Source organism: Melospiza melodia, chromosome 2 (assembly GCF_035770615.1).
Source record: "Melospiza melodia melodia isolate bMelMel2 chromosome 2, bMelMel2.pri, whole genome shotgun sequence".
Taxonomy (NCBI): Eukaryota; Metazoa; Chordata; class Aves; order Passeriformes; family Passerellidae; genus Melospiza; species Melospiza melodia.
The window spans coordinates 83,009,396-83,036,652 of record NC_086195.1 but is presented as its reverse complement, the minus strand read 5'-3'; the positions used below and the strand labels follow the sequence as shown (position 1 = coordinate 83,036,652).

General features: G+C 35.4%; 1 protein-coding gene across 6 annotated transcripts in view; it reads right to left on the bottom strand.

The window, feature by feature from the left end:
• The window catches only part of PAN3 (poly(A) specific ribonuclease subunit PAN3), a 78,630-nt gene that overhangs the window by 14,755 nt on the left and 36,618 nt on the right, over window positions 1-27,257 (bottom strand). For 5 of the 6 annotated variants that reach the window (XR_010026745.1, XM_063149089.1, XM_063149092.1 and 2 more), the window contains 9 exons: window positions 21,437-21,587; window positions 13,277-13,524; window positions 12,601-12,705; window positions 11,852-11,909; window positions 10,600-10,761; window positions 10,322-10,438; window positions 10,113-10,214; window positions 2,158-2,323; window positions 1,656-1,743 (listed from right to left, as the gene is read on the bottom strand). Coding sequence is in view for 5 of the 6 variants with exons in the window: in XM_063149089.1 (XP_063005159.1) it covers window positions 1,656-1,743; window positions 2,158-2,323; window positions 10,113-10,214; window positions 10,322-10,438; window positions 10,600-10,761; window positions 11,852-11,909; window positions 12,601-12,705; window positions 13,277-13,524; window positions 21,437-21,587 (1,197 nt within the window). In the remaining variant the exon portion in view is untranslated. The remainder of the gene's footprint in view (window positions 1-1,655; window positions 1,744-2,157; window positions 2,324-10,112; window positions 10,215-10,321; window positions 10,439-10,599; window positions 10,762-11,851; window positions 11,910-12,600; window positions 12,706-13,276; window positions 13,525-21,436; window positions 21,588-27,257) is intronic. The other variant, XM_063149090.1, reaches the window with a different exon arrangement.

Sequence of the window (27,257 nt, the reverse complement as noted above, 5' to 3'; positions counted from 1 at the left end):
AAGAGATAACCTATATTTTTAACAGTCACAGGAGTCCCAAAGGAATTCAGGAACTGGGTCATGAATCGAAAGGAAAAAGGATGAGCAGCAGCTGTTATTTTGTAATTTTATCTGGCTAGGGCAAACAAAGGTAGAGCATGAGAAATGACCCCTAAATTTCAAGGAATGGACCCAGTTTGGCACCTCTGAAGGAAAAAAATGGGCAGTAAAAGCCTAGCCCTTCTAGAAAAGACAGTAAAAGAAAAAAACAGACTGTATTTACTAATTGCAATTAAGATCTTTCAAACTAAGTATTTAGGAGTATTTATTTTCTGGTTTACAGAGCAACCTAAACAATTTGAATATTAACAACATATAAAACATGAAAAGCCATTCCCCCTGAACAAAACTAGACATTATCAAGCAAGTCAGCTGCCACGTGTTGAGCTGCTATGGTGATAAGTGCTTTGGACAGACTTGTGTACCTGCAAGTATTTTTAGATTTGTATCTTCAAGTATTCTAAATGTTTTTCTTTACTTGAATGTCATAATATCTCAGGAGGATCCCTTTCCAAGCTGAAATTAAAATAGAGAAGTACTTAGATTTAAATAAAACCTCTCTCATTACATTTTTAGGCATGGAATCCCTTACTTATTTGAATTTTCATCTTCTCACAACTGTTTTTCACTAAATTATTACCAAAAGCCCACTGATACATAGCTGAGTGTGTGTGTGTGAGCGTGAAATCCTTTGGTGTACTCCTCAAAGCACACTGAAAACTGCTTTACTGTACCATTAAAAAAAAAGTTATTATGTTCGAGGATATGGTCTCCAATGAGCTAGTTTCTTCTGGCCAAAGTTCAAACATTTCAGTTATTACTTAAAGACTCTGAATAAGCAGTTTTCACAGTGAATAAGGTCAATTAATGAAAATAAATTAAATCCAACTCCCTACTGTAGTCTTTCACTCCCAGTACAAACAGGGTATGTGATGACTGCTGAAGTAATGTACTTTACCCTGAGGGGAAGTTAGGGAAAGAGGCACTCCTGTACACAGTGATGCTCCAGATGACTGTGGAACAGTTTTTGTTAATTCTAAAGGGGTTCTTCTTAATTCAGGAATTATGCAGAGTCCACGCTTCAGAGAACACCAGGAGAGCACGGAAAAACTAGGAGCCCAAAATAAAGATACACTAGAATCTTTTTGGCACGAGGAGAGGGTCTAAATGCAGTTAACTGAAAGATCTTACTCCTCTCAACAGGTATTCAACACTTAGTTATTTATGTTAAAATTACAAAAGACAGAGCAAAAACTATTATTATTTTTTACCTCTAACACTAAATGTAAGATTTTTCTTCTTCCTTTAGAAATTTCTATTTCCAGTCGTTTCTAACTTAAGTTTGTTAAATACTATATTTCAACCTGTTCAGTGAGCTTGCTGAAATTTCAGAGGCAGAAAATACCAAAAAGAGCATTCACATTTATAAATTATAAGCAAATTTGAACAGTGTATGGGAGAACCAAGATCAAACCAGAAGTAAAAAAATACAGTCATTTACAGATAGATACACTGGACTACAGTTTAATTAAAGTACTTGTCTTCCAAAAGGAACCACACTGGTTTGCAGTAATCCCTTTGCCAAGCCACCAACCTAACTAGCAGTGTTGTCATACCTGAAACTGAGCCATTAATGCCAGTGGATTATTTTGACTGTTGTCAAATGTCAAAACGTCAAAGATTCCAACACAATTAACTCGTAACCTTTAGGAACAAGAACAGAAAAGGAAAAATTGCCATTAAACTTAATTGGTTACTCAATGTTTCCTCTAGCATTCATTGAATTTTTTGATATTATAAAAGCCATCAGTACTTAGCAAATTACTATGAATCAGAAAAGACTGATTTTACTATTTGATAAAATGCACAGACAGTATTCCATTTACAAATAAATCAACAAATTTCTAAGCTGATAGTAGTGGGTCTGATCTGTAGTTTGGGGATAATGTATAAGTCTTCCCAAAATATGTTTTAGAAGACCTTTAAAAAACCAAAGTTACAAGCTTTAGCAAAATGCCTCAGGCCAGTTGAGAGAACTTAGCAGCTATTTATGTACCAGATGCAGAGTCAGCAGCTGCCAGGAACCCAGAGCACAGTGAGACTGAATGCTTTCATTACCTTGTTTTTCCTGTTACCAGAATCTTGGTTGGATCCATAACTCTGCACGCCAGTCCTGCTGTGTGAATGGTCCGTAAGGCAGAGCTGAGCTGCACAATATATGCCCATATCAAAGACTCTGGAAGCAACCCCGCATGCTGCCGTGGCAGAGGCCCATCATGCTGACCTAGAACCAAAACATTGCGAGCATCAATGGAAGGCTGCTGTGCAAAAAGCAAAGCACAACGTCTCGAATCATACAATTAACTCACACCCTCATTTCATTTAACTATTAATAGTCCTTGAAAGACACATCTATGTTGCTTTAAAGGTGAGTTTGGGAATAGATTTTTCTTCATTGGTTGGTTTCACATGGTGTTTTTTTGAAAATGCTGACAATTCATTAGGCATTATTATTTTCATTCTCATATTCAGGGAAATGATGTTTTGAAGTTGAGAATGAGCACTGATTGGAAATTTCTCAAAGTAGATGGTACATCACAATATGCAGGTACTTCAGAAGTAAAAACACCAATATCCTGAAACAACGAGTATGTACCACAATAGCAGAAACATTTTACTGTCTTTATTGCAGGCAGGCTTCCCAATTAAACATTTTCTATGATCTAATGAGAAAAAAATAACAAACTAATTTCAGCTTACATGAGCAAATCAGACAAAGATTTGGAGGCTAAACATCACTGAACACAACTTCACTTACATTCTGCTGTGACACAGCTCCCTGTTAAGTCATCACTGCATGACCCCTACTCCATGGGTCATATGAAAGAAATGCATTACTCTCCTTCCAAATGAATTTTTAGTATTCCTTTCAAAAGTAAAACTCAGTCTTTGCAAACACACACTCAAATCCTACATTACAAAGAGTTTGAGTAATACTGAGTCACAGATGAAAAAATGAAGTTATGGATAAAAAAATGTTATTTTAAGTAGGATGTGTGTAATTCAAGTAAGCTGGCATTGTTTGCCTTGCACAAAATTGAAGCAGAAGAAAATACATCCAGAGTAAGACAGTACATCCCAGTTTTACAAACCACAAGAGATATTTCAAGAGGTTGCCTCAGTACTGATTTTGCTTGTTTTGAGACCAGTAATATCATCAGTAGTAAGTAAAATCACGTAAGCAACTGATTGGTTTTGCTGTGAACTGACTGTGCTCTTCTCTAAACATTTATTTCTTTTTATTTTTTTCTTCATTTGTTTGTTTGTGGGTTTTGGGTTGTTTTGTTTTTTGTTCTTGTTTTTTGAGGTTGGGGGTTTTTTCCCCCCCCTTTTCCAACACAACCATATCAACATCTGTGCATTTGATCAAAGTAAGCATATGTATACTTGCATGCATATGCACACACAAAATACACGCACAGTGAAAAACCATGGAACACATTCCTGATAACTTTTTACTGGGAAATTTAACTGACTGAGGGGTCATGGGCTGAGAATGTTACAAACTTTCGTTTGAGCTTTGTTTTATCCACTTTTAAAATTTTGGTTTGCTTTTCAGGTTTAAGGTACTTTGGTTTAGATTATGAAGATCAAAATGCTGACTCCTTTAAAAAACAATAAACTTGGCATGTCTACTGAAAGCTGAATATTATGAGATATTGTTTGTTTTTTCTGGCCCCCTGATGAATCAGTATGCAAATCACTTCCCACAAAAACCATCATTCCAAGTCTCATGTAGCAGACTTGTCCCTCATAACTCTCTCTTCTTCAGAATGACAAAGACTACATTATAATAAAATGACTGAGAAGATACAACCTCCGGTATATTATAAAATGACTGAGAAGATACAACCTCCTGTACTAGCTGAGACTCTTTACTACTTGCTGTAGAACGCACTTTGTATTTGATGAACAGCAACATGAGTAGCAAGTTTAACAGGGATGTGCATGGATACTGTAAGAGAGTTACATCTGTACAAAGTAAGTCCAGAATACAAATGTTGCTATAATATCCCAAAGAGAGAGTGAAAAGCTGAAACTTGGCAGTAATTTTTGTGCATGCATAAGAGCACCTGCCCTTTGATTTTCAAATTAAGGCAATGTAACCAAGGGAAAGTCCAATATAAACAGAAAGACCAGAGTTTGACACAGCTTCTCCTTATCTATCAGAAAATCTCAGCAATGTTATTTTACTACTGCAAAAACTTACTTGAGGCTACAGCCAAATCTGGGCTGCTGCTTTCACACCAGTTAGCTGCACCCCACATTCACATACACTAAAGGTACAAGCTAAAACATGGGAAGAATCAGCTTTGAAATGCCCTCTTACAGATATCTATCTGTTCAAAATAAGCACGATTAAAAGCAGTTCAGTTGGCTGCAATGCTGACCATAATGTATGTCCCAAGAGGCCCACCACACCTGCCGCAGACAGCACTTGAGCAAGGACCCAAGGAAATGAGACCCAAAAGCTTGCTCTTCAGGAGAAACACACAGTTGGAAAGCTTTCCAAAGAGTGCTGAACACAAGGAAAAACAGCACAAGAATGTAAGTAACCATTACTCAAATGATCACAGTATTACTTGAAAAAGTGTTTTGTTAAGAGATTCCATGGTTGATTTGCAAAGGCTTCCCACCACAGGCTGAATCTATGGCTACAACAAGCAAAATTTCAGACTGTGTTCTTCCCACCTACTGCATGGCAGATTCACCTCTCCCAATAATTTCATCTCTGTGATGTAGAACACGGCCACTAATGGAAAAGATTAAAAATTTAAAACCTGCCATTTCAAAAACACAGGTTATCCATTATTTTTCCTTGCCACATTGGGACAAACATAAATAAATAAAAATGCTAACACTTACTTTTTAGTTCTGTGTATGCTGTTGACAACAGAACAAAAAAATTACCCTCTGTACCAGTGTGCATGCATATATTAAGCTTTTCCTTCTTAAAAAAATTATTCAAATGAAATTCTGTTCTCCAGAGCAAGTGTGAATCCAGGAATAGTCCTGGGGTGGGAAGTAAGACCTGGGAACACCAGCAGTAGGACCTGTTTGACATCATCAGGAACACTGAAAGCATGCCAAGAAACAGCAATTCGCACACAGTAACGAAGAAGAAAAAAAACCCAATGAGAGATTTAGCTGTTTACTAAATTGAACTCTCAGGCTTGTAAACCAGTCTTTTACATTCACAGCTATGAATTGTTCAGTGTTTACTTGGCGTTCCCAAGTTCAAGTACTGAAAACAAGACAAATGCAGTAGTCTTCATCTCTCCTTCGGGGAAAATTGGGGTTTGGTTTTACATTTCCCCATTTTCAATGTACAGAAAGGTTCTGAACTACAAGAAGGCAGCAGTATTTTTGTAAATATTCTAAAGCTACTGAAAACTCAAACTTACTTTGAAAAAGTTGCAGCTTTTGGCAAAGGTATTTTAGGATAATTATTAGTCACATATTTTGTCTTCAAAAACATCATGCTGACTTTGAATATTCACATATTCTTACTCCTCATCACACACTATTCATCTAGTCATCACACAACTTATTTCTTTTTCAATAGAAGGGGTATTTTATAAAAGAAACATTCAGCACATGGGGATGTAAAAAACTGTAAAGTCAGCAGTGAAGGCCATTTTTGTGCATGACATACTACTATTAATGTGTCAAAAGCAAAGCAAGTTTCCCAGATCATGCTTATCTTCATCAGAAAGTATTTGTTTGCTGAAAAACAGAGACTGTGCTGCTGAAAACTCCTACTAACAGCATGTACGCCAGCATTTAATTATTCAGAGTGCTTAAAAGCAGACCAAAGGACATAACAAAGGCATGCTTATCTCTGCCAACCACAAAAACTCATCAGGACAAACCTTTCTTGCAGCTGCCAATAGTTACTGTTAATTTGCCAGGATTTTCTGACTGTTAAGTTTTAAAGTAAAAACATTCAGAATTTGGTTTACCATTCAGTTATTGGACTGTTAAGAGCAACATTTCAGTACTTTTGGGTTAACTGGCTAATGCAAAGAGAACATAATTTCGGCAGAGATAAATGCACTAATACATGCTATGGTCTGAAGCTAAGAAATATAAGAAAGGTGGAAGAATACCAAAAAGTTCCAGAACAACAGATTTAATGTTTAGAGTATGAAGAAATGTTTTGAGGAAATATAAGAAGTGAGAATAATATAAGAAGAAACTTTTCAAATAAATGTACTTTGAGTATCGATTAAACGAAAATTCAGATTCCTGGTTTTAAACCGTGCAAATTTAGTAAAATATGACAGAACAATGTTAGATTATCACACTGTACCATCTGAAGGAAGAGGCCATATCATTGAATAAAGAACATAAGCAACAAATTCTACTTCATTCAGAAGTCAGAGACATTAGTTTACAGCATAAAAATAAATGTAAGCTGCTATTTTTCTCCCCCACACCAAATCTCTAGAAAGGCAGTCCTGTAACAGGGTCTGTTAGTAACACGGCAAGAAGAAAACACCCAAGACTGACCACATTGACACCAGTGACATGCAAGACAGCCATGTAAACCATAATCCTCATCTTTTAACTATCAAGGTCTCATGTTGCCAACTCAAGTGTTCAACATAAATAAGGTTGCATACCTGAAATCAAATTCTCTGAGTTCACTGATCAGGTTCACAGTGTTGTGCCTCCTAAAACCTTTATAAGCAATTGTACTAATCTGGGCCTCATGCTGCAGAGTACCCAACTTCCATCCATTCCCCTGCTTCTCTTGGGAGTCTCCTCTAGGCAGGCAGACGGCCAAGAAACTCTGTGAGGGGATGGAGAAAGGATCCGTGAAGGCAGGCAATTCTGAGAAATCAAGTTATAGGTATGCAATCTTATTTTTCTCTCTTAAATTGCTCCTTCTACTGAGGACCAGACTAGAGAGCAGCAGCTATCAAAAAAAAAAAAAAAAAAACCAACAAAGAAAGGCCAAAGCAAAGATATGCAGAAAGATTTGGCAAAATTTGGGAATTCAGGTGACTTCTTTTCCCCTAATTTTTCTACTGAAAATATTGAAAGAGCAGGTAGTAATTGCCACAGCCAGGAGACAATTATCTTCCCTACATATCCCTGTAAGTTCTGTTGCAACAGCTCATTTTAATTAAGTAATACTTTGGTTCAAACAGACATTGATGTTTTATTTCCAACTTCCCAGATTATTACTGCCTATAAAAGGAAGCTGAAGTAGGTGAAACAAAGGGTCCAGATAGCCCATGAGCCTGTTTGAAAGACTCATACACTAAAATCAGCTTGCAATGAATACTGAAGTGTATAAACATAAACAAGTAAAATATTCTATTAGCCTCCAGTGATTTGCAGCCCAGAAGTAAATGTCATGACTGTGCAGTCCCCAAATATTTCTCCTCCATGAGTAAGCCCACTTTCCCCTTGAACTTAGGCAAATGTCCACAATAATCTGTGAAAGTTCCATGGCTTAACTATCATGACAGCCTAGGTTTTGAATTTGCTACCTGTCTATTTTCATTGGTAAATCCTTAGTTTTAGGCTGGAAGAAATAACAAACATTTTTTATTAATTTCTTTGTTATTCCAGATGATTTTTCAGAGCATATTCCAGGCACTTTTAACCCTATTATATTACTTTCCATCTTTAAAAGCATGAAAAGCATTATTCCACTTTGCTGTTCTTCATCCAGCTGTTCCACACCTTTGATCATCCCTGTCACCTCATCTCAACTTCTTTGCTGCTGTTCTACACCTTTCAAAATGCATGAGGAGGAACATAGCTTCAGAGAGAAGTCTATCAGGCACACACAACTTGAATACAATGTCTACCATTTCACTGCCCTTTTCTTAATAAGCTACATCAATCTATTTCCTATTTACAGCTATTCAGCAAGAGGACAGTATTTTCTTCACTGCACTTAACCGTGGTCCCAGACCTATTACTGAGTGGCAACAGTCACAACAGAGGCCATCACTTCATGTTTAAAGCTAGTTCCATTTTTCCTTTGATTACATTGGTTTACATTACATCACCTGCTGTATTATCAGTAGGAGTTCCAGGCTTGTAAGATCCTTCTGCAATCAATCACAACTGGCCTTTGTTTTTAACAATCCAAATAATTTGGTATTACCAGCAAACTTTGACAGACAATTTATCTTCAGAACAAACAAGTGAATGTGTTAAGAAATACAACTCCCAGGACATCTTCTTGTGAGACCCATCAGTGATCTTCACTGTTCACTCTGTTTCTAATATTCTAACCAGGCATTAACCTAACTGAGAACCTTCTCTGCAATATGACTTCTTAGGTTCTTTTAAAGACTCTGTTGGACTTCATTGAAAACTCCAAGGTCTTATCTGCTCGATCTTCCTTTAAATAACTTTGATAGATTAATGAGACATGACTGCCCTTTATAGGTCCGTAACTCAATTATTTTCCAGTATGACAAAAAAATGTGCTCCCAATAATTTTATGTAACTTTTATTATTTTATCTAGAACAGACATCATTCTACTATGATTCTCTAAACAGATACAAAAACATAACAAGGACTGATTCACATGGAAATTGAAAACCATGACTGGGAAACACTCAGGAGCCTAGTCCTGCACGTAACAGTCATTACCCTAGCAGTAGATCTTCCAGTTTTATCTCACCAAATTAGTTTCACATCAGGCTCATTGAATCTGTAATTACACTCTGATTTGCCACAGGATATGACACATCAAACTGGGGTTTCCTCCATCTGCAGTGGTGGAAATCAAGTTCCATCTCCACTTAAAATGGTCAGCTCAGTGCAAAGTCAGTGAGAATTATGCCATATTTAAGGTATCCACAAGTCTTTGAACGTATGTAAGGTTTTCTTCAAGCCTTTCAACATATTCACACACTTCCAAACCACTGCGCTCTGAAGTAAAAAATATCCAAGTGAAGTTCTAGATGTCAACCTCTGAAACAGTTTGAATTCACAGCTAAAAGCTCTAATTTCAAAAGGCACGAGAAAGAAAAAAACCTTAGCTTCTGTTTCTCTTCATACACTGGTGGCCTAGAAACATTTAGGGAAGATCTTCTCTAACTAAAAAAAAAAACAGCAGGCCATGTCACAGTCATCTGGTCATCTTTAATGCTGTATCTAACTTCAGGGCTGGTCCTGCATCAAGCAAGAAGATGGTCCAAAAAAGCTCTGCAGGGTATTTTTCTATCTTAAGTCTTTCTGTGATTGCATTAAGCAGTGACCACCTCTCTTTCTCAGCATGGCACTGTTTGTGTTGCCAACACCTGACTGCAGTTTGTAAGACTGCAGGGGTAACAAACTGGTCCTAATAGGAAGAATGGTTGACAGCACAGTGTTTTGGAGAGGAAAAGGCTTTAGCCACAAGCATATGGGCTCTACTGCGCCAGTTGCTGAGCTATAGACCATCCTGTGACAGATTTCATTTAAGAATGCTTATGTAGTGACTCCATTGAATCTATGTATAAACATCATTAAAAAAATTTCAGACCTAAGATGTGAAGTTGGTGTCTGAAAAGAATAAGGTACAGGGATTTTTCAATCAATTTATTGTCTTAACTAGTAGTTCACGTTTCAAATCATCAAATAAAATACTGTTTAATGATTCCTCATAGTGAGGAAAAAAACAGAATGGTAGGACACCTAAACAGCAAGCACCAAATTGGCACAGCATATCTTTTGAATTTTGGAACTATTGCCATTAAATGATAGGTGTTACCTGGTGATAGACCTGCAACAAGGACACTAGAGCTCCTGGCTCCCAGTTTTGTTCCAACTTATTTTTCTCTCAGAGAGTTGTAATTCCCTTACATGCTGACATCAATTTTATATTTGTTTGATAATTTTAAAAGATTTTACAAACAGGAGGTGAAGAAGAACGCTCTCATGTCAATCAGCTAATGGCATGATTAGCCAAAAAACTAAGCTGAACAACTGTTTGTGACCAGATGTTTACTGCTGAAACAGTGTGTAGAAGTATTGTATCATAGTGTGGTTTCCTTACCCCATTTCCGTTTTGTGAAATAAGAATCAGCACTAGGGTCATTGAAGTGTCTGCTCATCATAGTCTCTCCTCCAGCATGAAAATCATACGCAAACACTAGAGCTTAAAAACAGAAACAGGTGATATTTACTAACTCAAACATATTTGAAAGAAGTATCCACACATCAACTGGGGGGAAGGGCAGGGGGAAAGAAAAAAGAAAAACTTACAATGTTCTCCAAAAGCTTTAGTGGTAAACACCTCACGCAAAGTTACGATATTTGAGTGCTGAATCTTTTTCCACATGTCAACCAATACCATGCACTTTGTGTTAACAAGACGGAAACCTAGGGAAAAAATGAAACCCATGGTTTAAAATATAATGTTTAGAATGAGAAAATTTTACTTCAGCATTTAGTCTGAAATTGCTGAGAAGGAACCAGACACTAAAATACGACTGGTACACTCTGGAATGCTAGTCCTACTGAGACAACTCGATGTTTCTCACCATGTATCCTCCGAAGGCAATAGGGCAGGTCATCTTTACTATTTACGGCTTTATAGCACGATGTAATGTACCCAAAGTTGCTCGTTTTCTGTATCCGATTGGGCGGTGGCAGTGGTTCCAAAGGAAAGAGACTGTGGTAGCTGTCCACTTCCGCAGGAACTGCTAAAATCAGTTTATACACAGAAACATGTTAGGCCTTGGCTGACTTTGAGAAAATTACTAAGTAGCAGAGAAAATTAAAATTACTTCCAGTAATATTTAAATTATCTCCATCATCTTTTAGGCGCATGTGAAGTTAAAATTCACTATTTTTGCTTTAACACCAACATATTCATAGGTTCCTAAAAGAGATCCCACTGAACTAAAATTGTCTTCAGAAAAAGTGTTACACCAAGTAAAATCAACAGAATATATGCCATTTCCATTCCATCTGCCATTTTCTTATTTACCTTAGAAATTCACCCTTATGAATGATATTTCTTTGGTGTTTTTCCTACACTGATTCAATAATAAGCACCAATTTCAATGCAGACTTCATACCATGGTAAGAACCACATTTTCCTCAGAAAAAAAGCAAGTATCAGTCTTACGTGTTTTAATATACTGGTTTATAAAACAGGGAGAGAGAAGTGCTAAAGGTTTGTAAATCAGATTAAGAGATTACCCTCGCACTTCATCAGGATTAAAACACTAAACTGCATTTTTAACTGCATCATTATTATAGTATGCACACATTTGAGAAGATAGTGCAAGCAAAATTGTTTAAATCAAGCTGAATAAAAAAAGCCAAATCACAGTAAATAGTATATGGTTCTTCTGCCTGACACCTAGCACAAAGCCTTCTCTAATATACCAGCAAAGCCACTTCAAAACAAACCGCTTTGCTAGTTCACATACTACCTTTGAAAATATATGCATCATTTAAAGAAGTACCTAATACCTACAAAGTAATACAAAACTGTTCATCACAGGGCTTAACTGCCTTAATGATTTTTCCTTTGTCAGCAATTTGAACTATTCCTAACCATTAAGGAATTTCAAAACAGAAGAATATTACAAAAGAAGACAGAAAGAATAATTCATATTTCTGAAACACTGCATTTGGTTAACCATGGCCCAGGCCGATGAGTAAAGCTACATGAAAAAATAGAAACAGGTGGCAGCTTTTGTAAGAGGTTGTTAATATACATGAATGTACATGATTGCAGAAAAACATGATCACTGTTTAGAGTTTTGAGGAAAACTTACTTACCAGGAATATCAGCCTGATCAATCTGGGCCATAGTTATTAAGTGTCTGTTGATGAGTTCCTGAAGGAAAAATTAAGTTAAGTTTTGAACATTATAATGCAGCTCATTAGTTTTGAAAATTTAAGAAAACACTGTCTTTGAAGTACTAGCATCTAGTACTTCAAAAGTACTAGCACTAGTACTACCTGTACTAAAATAAACAATTAATGCAAGTGTCTAGGGTAGAGAGGGTCAGAAGAGCAATAGCTTGAAAATTTGTATGATAAAATACCTAAATTCTTGAAGGAGCTTCAGAAGACATTTGCTATAGCTGGCACTGACAAAGGCAGCTACTACAGTAAAGCTGAAATTAATAACACTCACAGCCAGTCTTGAGATGATGAACCCTGAGCAGAGCTCTTCAACTAACACCTGCATACACTTCCATTTCAGTGGGAGACTTTCAAACTGAATAGTACTGCAGCTTAATATAATGTTACAAAAATAAACCCATGCATGCCAAAAAACCACATCAGTAATAGTACTGAGCTGAATAGTAAATCATGGCATGCAGATTAGATTGCAGTCATATGTGTTGTAACTCACCCCCACCCTCTGTTGTACTCCACTTATTACAAGATTTGATTTTTCGAATTCTCCACAGGGAAAAATGACTGCACATATTGCAAGTGTCTATTTCTGTTCTACCATTAACAATTGTTTATTTTTTGCCAAGATATTAAATTTTCCTTTAAACTCTCTAACATCTTACCTGTCTGAGCTCATCTGCCATGAAGAAGGAAGGTGCATTTGCTTTTGGCTGCATGTAAGCAACATGAGGTGCAGCTGGATGGTAGATGTGGTAGTTTGGAAAAACCTAAAAATAAAATAATTCAAGAATCTTTTTCAAGTCCTTAAGGATAAAGTAAATGAAGAGTTTTCTCACTCTTTCAGTTCAAACTATGAAATCCTCATGTACAAGTTACAAATATATTGTCAGGTATGTTACAATTTTTTATGTGGTATTCACTTCTGAAGATTTCAAGGGAGAGGGAGGTGTATGTGTATATATGTATGTACACAGTTATTTTCACAGTTTTGTAACTGCCTTTTTCTCCATCACTGTAAATATAAGAGCTATTTAACCTATCAAAAAAAAAAAATCTAGACTTTTGATGTTTTCTCATTATGTATGTATCCACTGAGACATAGAATGCTTTCCTGCTATTGCTATGTTAAAACCCCAGAAAGCTCCACACAACTATAGAAATATACAAAAATTACTCTGGTCCTTATATTTCAGTAATTTTTGGATAACAACTAAAATAACTAAAAGGCCTCACCTTCATACAGAATAAGCCATTTATAGCATTAAAAATAACATCTGTAGTATCAACCAATTCAGCACTTACAAACTCCAGACAGCTGTGAACTGAAAGCCAACATACCATTCCTGTGAGAGGTGCTGGAGTTGTATCAGTGTAGAAGTATGTGGTTCCACCCACTGTTTCCTTCTGGATCACCTGGCCAGTAGATGGAGGCTGAGAGACAGCGTTAGCGACAGACGCAGAGGCACTAGTAGGCACCATATAATTTGCTGGGTTAGGAGTATGACTTCTTCTTCGAGGAGCAGGAGATGTGTGAGGAGTTATTTTGGGAGAATGAAGAGGAGAAGATCCTGCTGACAGTGACATTCCTTAAAGAAATACAAGAAGACATTCTAGATAAATCTGTCATCAAAAAAATTTAGCAATTTCAGAAAAGCAGCCTTCACTACCAGCAACATTCTGAGCAGGTGAGACACTTAACTCTTCGTATAGATAATAGAAATCCTTGAGAGATAAGACAGTAAGAGCATGACTCAACAGGTATCTTTCCCCCAAAATTTTTGTTTATTGCAGAGAAATAGGGCTTGGGAACTTAGAATATACACATGAAGAACTGAAATGAAAAACATAAGTAGCTGAAAAGGGAAGACAAGTCAAAATAATGCTGTGTCTAAAAGACAGTTCATTAAACTGCAGAAAGATAAAATATTAATGACTATGTAAGTGAATGTTTACTTAACAGTTACAGGAGCAGTCAATGGAGCTTGCTTAGCTGTAACTCACTTCACCTAATTATGCATGTACCTTTTATTAGAACTCCACAGTTATAAATGTCTCCAGTAATACAGCTCATAAATAAGTGTGTGAATAGTATACGATATGCTACTAATAATAACTCCAGCGGAGTAATTACCTATTTTCCTATAATTATTGTATTTAAAAGACATCCTCCAAAAGATCTATTTGATATGTAAAAATATATTACATCTCATGATATTAAGTCTATTAAACAGTCCTGTTGGAATTTTCTAATTTATTTGAAATTATTTTATTGGCTGGTGTTCACCTTCAACATTACAGGAGCAACTCCACTGATGCCTGAGAAACTCTGCTTCTAAACAAAGTGCATTAATGAAAAAAATAAGGGCAACTTTTCTGCATACACACTTTTTAGTTACCAAACAGTCTAATTACTTCAAGAGCTATTGCATCCAGAACTCTCAGATTTGCTTACTTATAAAAATTAGGTGCAAAATAGACATTCCAGGGTGCTGCTGAGGAAGAGATAACCCTTCAAAAAAACCCCTTGCAGAGTTACTTACTAGCAGAAGATCTGACATATTCAGATGTTCAGATTAACATTAAGGAAAACATCTTTGAAAGGTATTATTGCTCAGTTCAGTCTGGGATGTACTTTCTTTTCTATACAGTCAGAATTGTATTAGTCATACAAAATCTTTTCCTTGAAAGAATAGAAGATTCACAGCTTTCATATTTAACATTCTGATGACAGCTGAGAATTCTTCTCTAATTAAGAATGGTTAGTTATTACTCAGTTATTTGATTAAATTAATTACGTAAACTCTAGTAACCAGAGTAATTTAAGCAAATATCCAACTAATAAAAGCGAGAGGAATTTTTTTTTGCATACACACTTTTTAGTTACATAAACTAATTTATTTAACTTCAATCATGAGTTACTGTATGCAGAGTTCTCAAAATGCATCATCAGTAATGTGTAGGAGTGATTTCACACTCGTATCGTGTCCCTAAAGTAATCTCATCCCCCCTACATTTAATTTTTTTCTTTTTTAAAACAAAAGACAAAAGCATGTAAGTTTCAGTATTAACAAGTAATCAGTACCTTGGGATAATTACTTTGAAGCTATATTACCCTAATGATATTAAAAGAATATTTGTAACCTTTCATTTAGCTCCTCTCATTTACTCCGCTGACATCTCAAAAGCCATATTCATTAATTCAGCACAATTCTCTTTTGTTCCTCAAAAATGAATAGTTCCAACAAAATGAACAAGATTTTTTAAATGTAACTAGTAAAATCATATGCTGTTCTTTTTAATTGCGTCCCTTAAGCCACTTATTCTTTTTATAAAACTGTAAATTATAAGAATATGGAAGGATAAAAGTTGCACTTTTCTAGGCTAGAACTTTTCTTTGTATTAATACACATACATGTGTGTACACACATCTTATAGATAAGCAGTATTGTAAAATATTGCTGATCAGTGTACTAACTTAAATTAATTATAATAGGCACTGCTAAATGGTAACATACGCAGTCTCCTAAAAATCTGTTTAGAAATTAACTGTATGATTGTAAAATGTTACATATTTTGATAGTACCAATTTATACTACAAAAGAAAGTAAATTTTCATTAAGGGAAAAGTTACCTTGAGTGACAGAGTAATACTTCAATATTTCAACAGCTCTGTAAATATTGTTACATTTTTAACAAAAGAGTAAAACACAAATGCATTCTTAATCCACTGGGGAAAGATCAATTTCAAATTAAAACAACGTATTAGTATTAAAAGCTGAAGGATGACTAAAGTGGCCATTAAACTGAAGCAACTCTACAGTTAATGATAACTAAGAATTGTCTTCATCTATGCAAAGTTAGTGACATGTCTTCTTCACTCTATTGCAATAAAGTGGTATTAACTGAAGTCCTCGCAAGCACATCATCTCAACCCAGACAGGAATAAATGGCTTCAAGAGTAACTCAATAGAACAGCCAACTGTAGGGATCAGGAAATAAGAACTCAGCAGCCTTCATATGTATTGATGGAAAATAAACCAAAGACCTCTCTGCTTTCAAATAAACACTATAAGTACAAGACAAGACACTCAGTAATACCTTACAGAAAAGTCAAGATTGCAACTCACTAAAATTATACTGTAACCTTCTACTACAAGTTTCCCAGAAAAAAAAAAGATCTCTGGTGATTTTTAGAGATACAATTTCAAACAATTTCCACTTTAAGATTTACTTTTAAAAAAAATTTATTCCTGCCAAAGAATAGTTACACACACAAATCCTTCATGTCTTTGCACAGGTATTAATGCAAGATTGAAAGTAAAGGATCACAGCATCACACAAATCCTTTCAGATGGCCTTCCAGTCTAGTTAGGTCTCCTCAGAAAGGACATTGAGAGTTCAGTGAAAATCATCTGGCAGGCAGAAAATATGGCCTCCTCATTTGCCAATATGCATAGTGACTTCAGGAGATGAGAGAAGCTTGACCAGAGTCTGGTTATATTCTACTAGAACATACTACACATGCTACAAGAATTTTGCTCCTACTGACGTGGTAGGTATGGACAGGTTGAGACAACAAATATTGAAGGTTACAGATTCTTCTGAGAGACTTGCATTACATTCTGCACAATCTAAATAACTACCGAAAGCCCAGCATAACAAAAAAATAAAAAAAAAAAAAAAAAAACCAAAAAAAACCACAAAAAACCCCCCACTTAATACAGTGCAACTTTGCATATTTAAGTACTTCAGGCAACTGAAAGACTGCACAAACTCAAGCAGATATCACCAACTTCATTAGTATTTCAGTAAATTAAAAGCATACTAATAGTAATATTTAACCACAACAAAAGAAATTAGAGGAAAATAAAAGAAAAATAGTTTTTTTAAAGTGATTATATATTTCTACTGACTAATCCTCAAGGAAAAAGATGTTACTAAACATGCAATAGTAACAACGGAACCAGATCTCACAGAATTAGGCTGGTTTTAATAGCACAGTTTATAAAAATGTCTATTCACTTAAGGGCCTAACAAAAAATGAGCTTTTAAAAACCTACTTATGATTTATATATATATATACACACACATATACACACATGTATACATATAGATAGATATCTCACTCCTATCAGTGATCTTGACAAATAATATTAATCTTTCCCTATGAGAGGGTTCAAGATTCCCCTGCATCAAAATTCAAATGCCAACAGGAATACTAGACAGACATAAAAAAGCCTGTTTCTAATTGTCCCTCTCCATTCCTTGTCTTGGGGAATCTTAATACACTTCATCAAGAAGTCAAATACAATCTTAAAAGATGAACTGCAAGGGGAAAGGGCTTCTTTAACTTTTCTATCTAAAAAGAGGTGTTAGGGTGTGCAGCTGTCATGGTGTCGTCACACCAACACAGAAATGGTTGTGGGATTTGAAGATCTTTTCCCAATAATCACAGTGAATGTGCAGGCTACCTACACACACCTGCAGCTCCTGATGCCTTCTTGTAAAGAGAGATACTTACATATCCCTCTTATTCTCATATTTTCATTTATTGCCTTGTTTTTTATTTTTGAAGTTTCATTGTGACTGAGGAAAGGGAAATGGCAGACTTTGACATGCATTTGAGACAATGCCCAAAGACATTTTATGAGATTAATGTTTCTAATAAAGCTTAGTAGCACACAATGTATTTGAATTAAAAGCTACAGTGTATTTTGAATCTGATAATTCACACAGATAATCAGGATCAAAGGGCATTAAGCATGATTTCTTCATGACTCAGTATCTACAACTTTTTGATTTAATGAGAACTCACAACTTAGCGAGGCAGGATTTCATTAAGCTCAGGTGTATGCAAATCAGCTGGCCTACAACATTAAAGGTTTTAAAAAACCTTCAAGCTTTGCCTACAAATTTACTAGTTTACAGCCATATCCCCATGTCTCTAATGCTTGTAACATATTCAGAGGTGAAAAATTAAACATTTAATATTTTATCACTTTAATGTTCTGTACTTTAGAGATACCACTGACTACCAGGTAAATTTTGAAGAATGACAAAGCAATGTAAATTATAATATCAGATTATTTCAAGAACTTAAAGTAGCATCCCTAAATTCATTAACTATTTCCTTTTATTTTAAGCTTTCTATCAGGTCATTAGCATTGTAGCTGTGTATTTTCAAGTTAATTAAATCTGCTTCATTCCCTAAACAATTTGTATCATCAATTCTTCCTCTTCAGTTTCAATTGGGAAAATAAGATTAATAAAGTCTCTTTGTCTTCTTCTCTTCTTACATTATTGTGGAATAGCTGTACGACTTCCTCTGCACCACATTTGATCCAAGAGGCTGGAAGCTCTTGGGGCCTTCAGCCACACAAACCACCTCAGCTGAAAGTGCTCCATCTCCAGCTGGGACTGTGGGCTCTGAGAGCTACAATCCTGAAGCTCATCACAATGGAGATGTGTCAACTGGACACAAGCACAGCACCTTCACACTCCTGGCTCCTAAGCCTGCAGGTTCAGACTGGCAGCAGAAACGGCATCTCCTACATTCTGCATAGCTCAGAATCTAACTTGGACTAAATATAAAACCAACAGCAAATTGCTGTCACTTCCATCAGCAACAAAGGCATCATTCTTTAGGTATAACTGAGACATTTTTCACTACTGGGGGCTATACATCTGTTCTCCCTCAAGTTCAACACAGCAATGACGTCTTATCACTTCAATGATATTCATGAATTTCTTTCATACACTGTGTTGCATATTTAATGGCATTAATACTCTAACACAGCTACGCAGGGCTGGGTAAGATAAACTTGTAAGCAAAAGTGCTATTTGAAGATCGTTAACTTCTTACTAGATTTCCCACACAAATAACAAACAGGGTGTGTTTGCTAGCAAGGAAAGGGAGGAGCAATAAGGTAGTATTCAGGTGAGTTTACAGAAAAAGAGTTTGGAAATGGTAAATGAGATCTGTTTATAACTCTTCAGTGAAACAATTTTCTCCCACCATTTGTGTAAATCACACTTCATATCACTCTGTTTCCATACTCTATTAAAGGCCACCAAGATGAACATGACTTCATGTTGAGATAACCCTAGAAAGCACTTACATAAATAAACATGTGAATGTGGGAGTAACCTTCTTCCATGCTACATTCTAATCAATACGTCAGGCATGGATCCAACAAGTTACCCACTAAAGTATTTTACATTTCCCCTGTCATATTTTTCAGTATTTCTGCAGTACTGTTGACAAGACAGGCAGAACAAATTATTTCCGAAGGACAAGAAATACTAGATGTCAAAAGTGGTTTTGATTTGCACCTACCTTTAGGGAAATCTCAGAAATTAGATATGTGAAAGAACTTACATTTTTTTCATCATCAGGAAGGAAATCAAAGGACTGTTTTCATAATTTACCTACTTTGTTATGGGTGAATAAAACTATAGCAGTCTTAAATACTCCTACTACATTTCCTTATTTCTCATGAAATTTTGACTTCCTCCAGTATCCTGTAAATTACAATAAGCAATCTTAATCTCACATAAATACTTAAATCCGCAAAGTTATTCTACTGGAGAGTATTCACCCTTTAACTAGAAGGAGACTTATGTTTATTCAAAGGAAAATTCTTATGAACTCTTTACATGGCTTTTATTTGAATTTGTTTTCACTTATTGAAAACTAACATATCTCAACCATTTTTTCATGACAACTTCAGAATGTATTTCAGTATTTTTTCATTCTGTTACCCAGTATGATCTAAGTGGTGAAGTTTCCCCACACAAAGATACTGCTTTCTTATTTAGAAGCCTAATTTTTTAGAAAGAGCACCTCCTAGCTGACCTTGAGGTAACAGGAATTTTTGTGCATGGATCCTGTTGACAGCTTTAATGTTGACATTTAAATAAAAATAAAAGTCTGTGAGCAGTATTTACATAGGACACTTAGGTTCAGAGAATTCTGCACTTAGTGAAAGAAGAAACGCTTCTAGAAAAATTCAGAGAATCCAACCAAGGTCCTTACTTTTAACTATATTTTCATTTTATTTATACAGGAAGAGCAGGGAAACAAGCCAACTCTGCCTGAAGTTCTCTCTTATGAACACTCCCCCATCCCTCTTGTCCACAAACAAACAATAGTATTTGAGGCTAGAAAGTATGCAGCATTGGTATCTGTATTTATTTCTAGGACCTGAAATTGTTTTGTGAACTTCTTTCATCAGTGTTACTTATCCTTTCAAGTATTACTTACAGATAGTAAAGAAATTGGACTGTGAAGGATCCCTCTGAGACCCCACTGGACACTTTCCAAAAGTAGATCATTTTATTGTATTCTATTTAATCCTTTATACACTTTTCAATCCAGGTGACAAGGCTGAGAGGCATATAAACACAACAGTTTTCCAATAAGACGGTACAGCACAATATAGGATCAAGCAGACACAGTACCACAACACGTTCATTTGGTCAGCAGAAGTATCAATCTGTCCTAGCCTGCTCTATGTTTTCACATGCAAGCTTAATGCTGGCTTCTTCCACATTGACACTGGCATCAAGAAAGACTGAAGTTCATTTTAATAAATGGTAATTGCCAATAGATGTTTAAAAAAATCATTTATAGCATTTGTCCATGCGCCTTTTGGCAATTACCTAATGGCTCTCGGTAGCCACAAGAGACTTCTGGAGGTTTAAGTACATACAGAAACTCATTAAAGAATCTGCAGTGTGAATATCCAGATTTGTTGATAGCTATATACTAAAAATATTTTAATTTTAATTCTATTAATTTTGTTTAAATAAGTTAATGCCTTAAGATCAGAAGACTAAAAGATGCATGAAGGGCTTGAACTTTTCAAATGTGTAAAAAAAAAAAAATCTGTCACTCAATTACATAACTGCATGGGACACATTTCAGTAAGAGTTTTAAACCTGGGAAATAACTATAAATTAGAAGTCTTAAAAGTGAGATTACATGTGACAGATACAATAAAAATTAACACTATTTTGCAAGGCACAAGTATTATAGAATTAGCTTGTCTTCTACTTTGTGTTTTTAATCCAGATTTTTAAATCCTCATATGTACTCATTAATAACAAAAAAATACTTCTACATCACACAGTCTAGAAACATATAAAAAGAGCACATTGGTGTGCAGTAAACCAAGATCATATGCATTGTAGACTATAATGCAATTCTAGACTATGGATAGTATAAATCCTCTCCGGGTACTGCTCTGGCAGGAACCACTCAGGACACAGTATGTGATAACTCACCAACCCTTTTCCCCAAAAAGAGCAGAGTAAGTTGTTAATTTCAAAGCTGCTGTGGCTGAGCAGATTTCACAGCCTGCAGTGTGACTTCCATACTACTGGAATATAAATCCAAAGTTCCTCTGCTTTTTAATGATTGCCTTAAAATTAAGAGTTGAAGTAGGAGGTAGCTACACCTATAGCACACTGTACTAGAAATCATTACTCTCAACTTACCTGGTGCTAACCCAGCAGTAGCAGGACTTCCCATGGAGGGGTGAGAGAACAAGGCTTGAGAGAAGGCAGACATACTTGACTGGGATACATTACTCAGCCTGGAGGTTGATCCTCCTTTAGGAATAAACTCACTTGCAGAAGGATTTGGTGTCTGTTTAAAAACAAATAATAAATTCAATGTTTATTTCAAATGAGAAGGGATTTATTTGGTAGAAAATACTTTCTAGACAGGCCTACTAGTACAAGGGGTATTTTTACAGTACATACAGCTTACTGAAGAGAACAAAGAATACTGGAAGCTGGTCTGCATGAACAAATTTAGACATGTTTTAAGCTTATGTCTGAAGTGTTAGAAGCAAACTTTCCATATGAGCAGCTGGTCTACAAATTCATACAACATTTTGCAAAAGGCTTTCCATAAGCACTACATTACAAGTTGGAGAACAGACTTGACACTGAGAAAGCTTTGCCACAGCTGCACAGACTGTTCTCCCACGACTTCAGCAATTTTGTCTCAAACCAACTAGCAATTTCCAATTAAAGGAGTAAAAATGATTCCTAGTAGAAAAGTCACCCCTGCCTCTATTTCATATAGATCTGTATGTTTAGCTTTTTTGTGAAGGTAACTTCTGCTTTAATTACCTGTTTTATTTATCTAGCACCCTTAATAATAAAGTCTAATTTGGTGCCATGGAAAAAAACAGAAGAAGAATGATGGCCAAACATCATCAATTTGTTAGTACATAAAACAAATACAAGAGCAATTTTTAATTTCTATTAAAATCAGCAACAGACAGTTTTGTAGTTTGGAATCGTGGTGTTTGTTTTGAGGTGAGGTTTTTGTTTGATTTAGGGCACAGAGGGTTAGAAAAAGAGAATCCCAGTTAGAGCTCTGAAGGCAAAACACTTATCATTGGACAGACAATTACAAATGACAGGAGTGGAACAAAAACTACATTAAGCCAAGAAATAAAATCAATTATTACATTAACACACTGAAAATCTTGAAGATTATTGAATTACAGGATTTAGTTTATTAAGTAATCTGCACAGTACCTCCCAAAACTGTCTAAACAAGTTAAGTAAAATAAGAAGACAGCAACAGTTCCCAATAGACAAGGAGTACTGTTAAGATAATTCATAATGGTTTTTACAGAAAATTATATTGGACTACTTTGGTTTCAGGCAATTTTAAAATAACTAAATATATCAACTGTTAGTTCAATTACTAATATTGATTTTACCAATATAAAGCGGCATCAGAGAAATAAGTTCGTGCCAAATTAGAAGTGAAGTGTGAACATCAGTGAAGAAAGCATTTGAGAACAGTTTCCGTTAACTGGGTTTTAATACCTTTATTTGATTATTTCTGCCAAATATCACAATATTAATGTATTTCTATGCAGTGAAAAAGAAGGTTCTCAAAGTCGTAAAATTAAATAAAGAGGATGCCCAGGTTTAAAAACAAATAGCAAAAATATTCTACCTTTAATCAGACAGTAAATTTAAACTATGATCCACTTTATGATACCAACTACCACCTTATTTGTCACCTTACGTGTGCATGTTTCTGAATACTGAAGGAACAGCTACAAGTAAATATGTTGACTGTGAAGTAAAACATTTAAATGGGTAAAGCATTCCATGAGTTTTAAAACTCTTTAATTACACTTCAGGAAAACATGTTAAGATGTACACTAATACAGCAAAACAAATTATAAGTTGAATTATACAGACTGAAAACACGTAACTGACCCATTTATACTCAAAAGGTAATATTCTGGACTTATCTGAATTTAGGTACAGGAATATGTAAGAATAGTGCTCCTCTAGATAAAAACTGGCATGCAACCATTCAGTGAAATCTGCACTGAAACTGAAGAAAATTACAAAGGTGGTGAAGTACAACTTTTCCAAACAGTGATAGACCTAAATAGCCATCAAACAAAACAACTGGGAGAGCAAGGGACAGAATTTACATCATCTTGCTAAAAGAACACAATTCCAAGGAACTACATGATCTACATTTTTCCACTGCTAAAAGTAGCAATGACACATCCACAGCTCTATCACATCTAAATACTGTGTCAAGGTGACAAGGGTGGGACATGCCATTAGAAGCATGCAAGCAGAGGAAAAAGACACCTTCTGGAAGGTAACTCAGACTTTCCTAGAGCAACTGAGAGATTTTCCAAAATCCCATCTTATAATTTTCACTTACTGATTCAAACTCCTACAGCACAGAGATGCTTCTTATTTCTAATCACATTCGGCAATTTTCATAGACCAGTTTTCCTGTCTAAAAGTCACTTACTTACTAAAATGTTACTTACTAGCAAAAAGGTACTTACCTACTAAAAGTTACCTATAACCATCAAAATTTTTAAATGCAGCTTCACTTTAAGAAAAAGCTCCCCTTTAATTGGGAGGTGTTTTAATTTATCCAAGTGAAAGAGTCAAACCCAGAAATCTGCTAGGGCTGATCTGGTTTATGCTGTAGAATTACAAACTACAATGGGTCAAGTCTGATGGAAATTCAGTTTCATTCCATTATTTGATATCACAATTCAGGATGAGCATCAAAGCGAGTAAGATGAAGTTGTTTTAACATAACTTTGATGAAAATGTTGTGTATGAGTAAACAGCTCTAATCCATGGAGATAGACCCTACACTATGAAAGCCTGTTTTACTTCTCTGTGATGCTGAGATGCAACATGAAGCTGCAATCCAAGACTTTTCCCACTGGTAAAAAAAGTGATTTAACTTTTGGTCACAATTTTAAGACCCTTCCATCTTCAAGTTGTTTTCTAAATACAGAAAAATACTCAAGTTTCACAGTCAGTAACCACAATAAACAAATCAAAGTAATACAGCAAATTCTAGTGATTGGTGCTCAAAACTAGCAAATACTGTCAGACAATTTGAAGCTTAAGCCCCACTCCACATTTAAATTCATTACATCTATGTGAAGCTGCTGTTCTTAAAAAAGTTCTCCTATGCTTTGGAAAACATTTTACCCAAAGTAAAATATTAATTTTTCTGAAAACAGTTTTCTTGCATGAAAATAATTAAGATAATAAGGCCAGATCAAGTGACCAAACTAAGTGAGGGAATGTAATATTACTATTAGCTTTTTAATATTTAATATCTTAATTAGCTTTGAATCTTTGTAGATTATTTTACAGCAGTGACCATGCAAATATGCCAAAATTAGAAAGCCACATTCTTAGTGGCCAATGATTCAAATTATTATATTCTTGGCCTTCAAAAAATCCTACTTTCATTCTGTCAACTCATAATACAAAGTATAAATTCCAGTTTTAGCTTTACATCTAGATCAATGGTAAGACTGAAAATCTGTTTAAATGGTAACCATGCTTTAGAATCCAACTAAGTATTCTTACAGTTTTTCCATTAAAGTCCTACCAGACTCTAATGGAAAAACTGTAAGATGACAGTTTGAAAGACTTCCCAAGATGACAAAAAACCTTAAACTTTTATAAGAATGAAAATAATCTAGAGATCTTCTTAGTGAAAACATTTTCTTCATTCTGTATTATGTTTAAATTTTGTATACAGCTTTTAAACAATTGTCATTTAATTATTAATTCATTATTCATCTCAGAATAAAGTAACTTATTCATGCTAGATGAGGCTTAAAATTTTAAGTCAGAATAAATCAGGATTGATAAAATACATAGAGAAAATGGGTATTGAAATCTGTTATTACTTTACAAGAGTAACCAGAAGAATGGACATGCAAGAATCATGTAATGATTATGCAATACTGTGATGTTAAAAAGTAGCAAATGTACTTCTAAACTCAAAACAATAAAAAAAGCCTACTATCACTGTCTGCACTGTGTTAAAGAAGTCTAATTTCAGTTTCAAATGCACATGCCCCATAAGAAGGCACACACAAAATTTCAAAAAGCTAATCAACATGTCTTCAGTTAACAGCATAAAAGAGAAGGAAGTACAGCTGTGTCAGCTACTGTATGTATTTCTAGCAAACCACCTAAGGTGACTTCTGATACCTTTGCTAAAATTGCCATCATTACCTTTTCCTCTCAACCTTGCCAACTGAAATGTCATCCACCTTCTTCCAATATATTAGAAAAGATGCCACAAACTAAAGCAGTAAAGCAACTTCCCTAATTACTACCTGAATGCAGTTATGCATTCTCAGAATGATTCCATGAAGAAACTGCATCTAAATACCCACCTCTGAGACTCTTTATGTCCACGCCTCTTTTCAGTCAGCTTTGCAAAGAAACTTCCAAAGACAGACCAAAAAACACTGAGTCCATCCAGCTCCGCTTACAAAAACAATTCCTACACTTCTGTACATCACAATGAAAAAACTTTATAAAATACAGTCCAAATAAAGGCTGGTTTTAGCCATGATGCAATTACTACGGATGGGACCAAAAAAGTACAAAAGGAGGCCAGGACTATTAAACTACTCATTTGTGTCACCAGTCAGGTCAGAATTTGTCTGGTGACTTTTATGCTTTTACAGGTATTAAAATGAAATAAAATTAAAATGTAGCATGGAGGGGAGGAAAAAATATTCTATGAGTATCACAAAAAAAACAAAACCCACTCCAGAACAATTAAAGGGTCCTTAAGAGAATGTACAGATGAAAGCAAAGAGCAAGCCAAGGACCTAAGCTGAAGACCACCACAGGAAGGACAACACAGCAGCATGTGGCATTACTGTATGTTAAGGAGTTGCACACAACAGATTTCTGTAATCCAGAAATAAAATCAAAATTACTGTTTCATCAACTATAAACTTTGATACACGTGATTTGTCTTTACGCTCCTCAGTGATAAACTTGTAAGGCCCCAGTGCTGTACTAATTAATAAATGAATCCTCAAAGTGCCTTTAAGTACAGAAGTGAGCTGAATACAGGGATGTACAAGTTATGAAGCCTTTGGAAAGTCATGCAGGGATCCCACAGGAATACTGGAAACCTCTCTCATTTCTCATTCAGCATCTCTCAACACAGCTGTACAGTAATAGTACTTCATTAGCTTGGTTCTGGTTCCTCATTCAACCAAAGCCCAAAGCCAGCTACCTAACTCAAAAAGTAGGCCAATCTCATTTGATTTCAGAAGGATGTGCTAATGTACTTACCATGCTAGAAACTGCATGCAAGCTTCTTTGTTCTCTTTTTATGTTCTTCTTCACTTCCAAATTTATGCTGATCTGTTCTGACATCCCAAATTACATAATCGTGTAATGGTTACAGAAAACTACCACTAACCCACAACCATGCTATACAGCAGGGCACTCCTTTACCAGTCTATTTTTGGCACACTTTTCACAGTATCTCTTAGGAATACAGAAACATGCAGAAGTCTTTCTTGAGTTTAACATGTTATTTTGTTGCTGTTGTTGGGTTTTGGGGTTTCTTTGTTGTTTTTTTAATGGACAGAGGCTCTATATGAGGAGATTCACTTTACAGAGCATTGTTGCAACTCCTCCAAAGACTCCTTGTGAGCCATGACTTCAGGAAAATATGCGTTTTGTGATGTCAGAGCAACCCAGAAGACATAGGAGGTTGCCAAGGACTTCAAAGCAAATCTTGCTATCCCACCACTGAATTTGTGTAACATGCTACATTATTATAATTACTGTGACAAGTCATCACATCACTCCAACAATAGGCTCTAATAAATTTCAATTTGCCAACATCATTATTTATGTTACTCTACTGCTCTCATAGAAGAATTAAGAGCCAATTTAATTAAAACTGGGTAAAATTACTTGGCTAAAGATTTATTGGTTCATAAACCAGCCCACAGGCTCA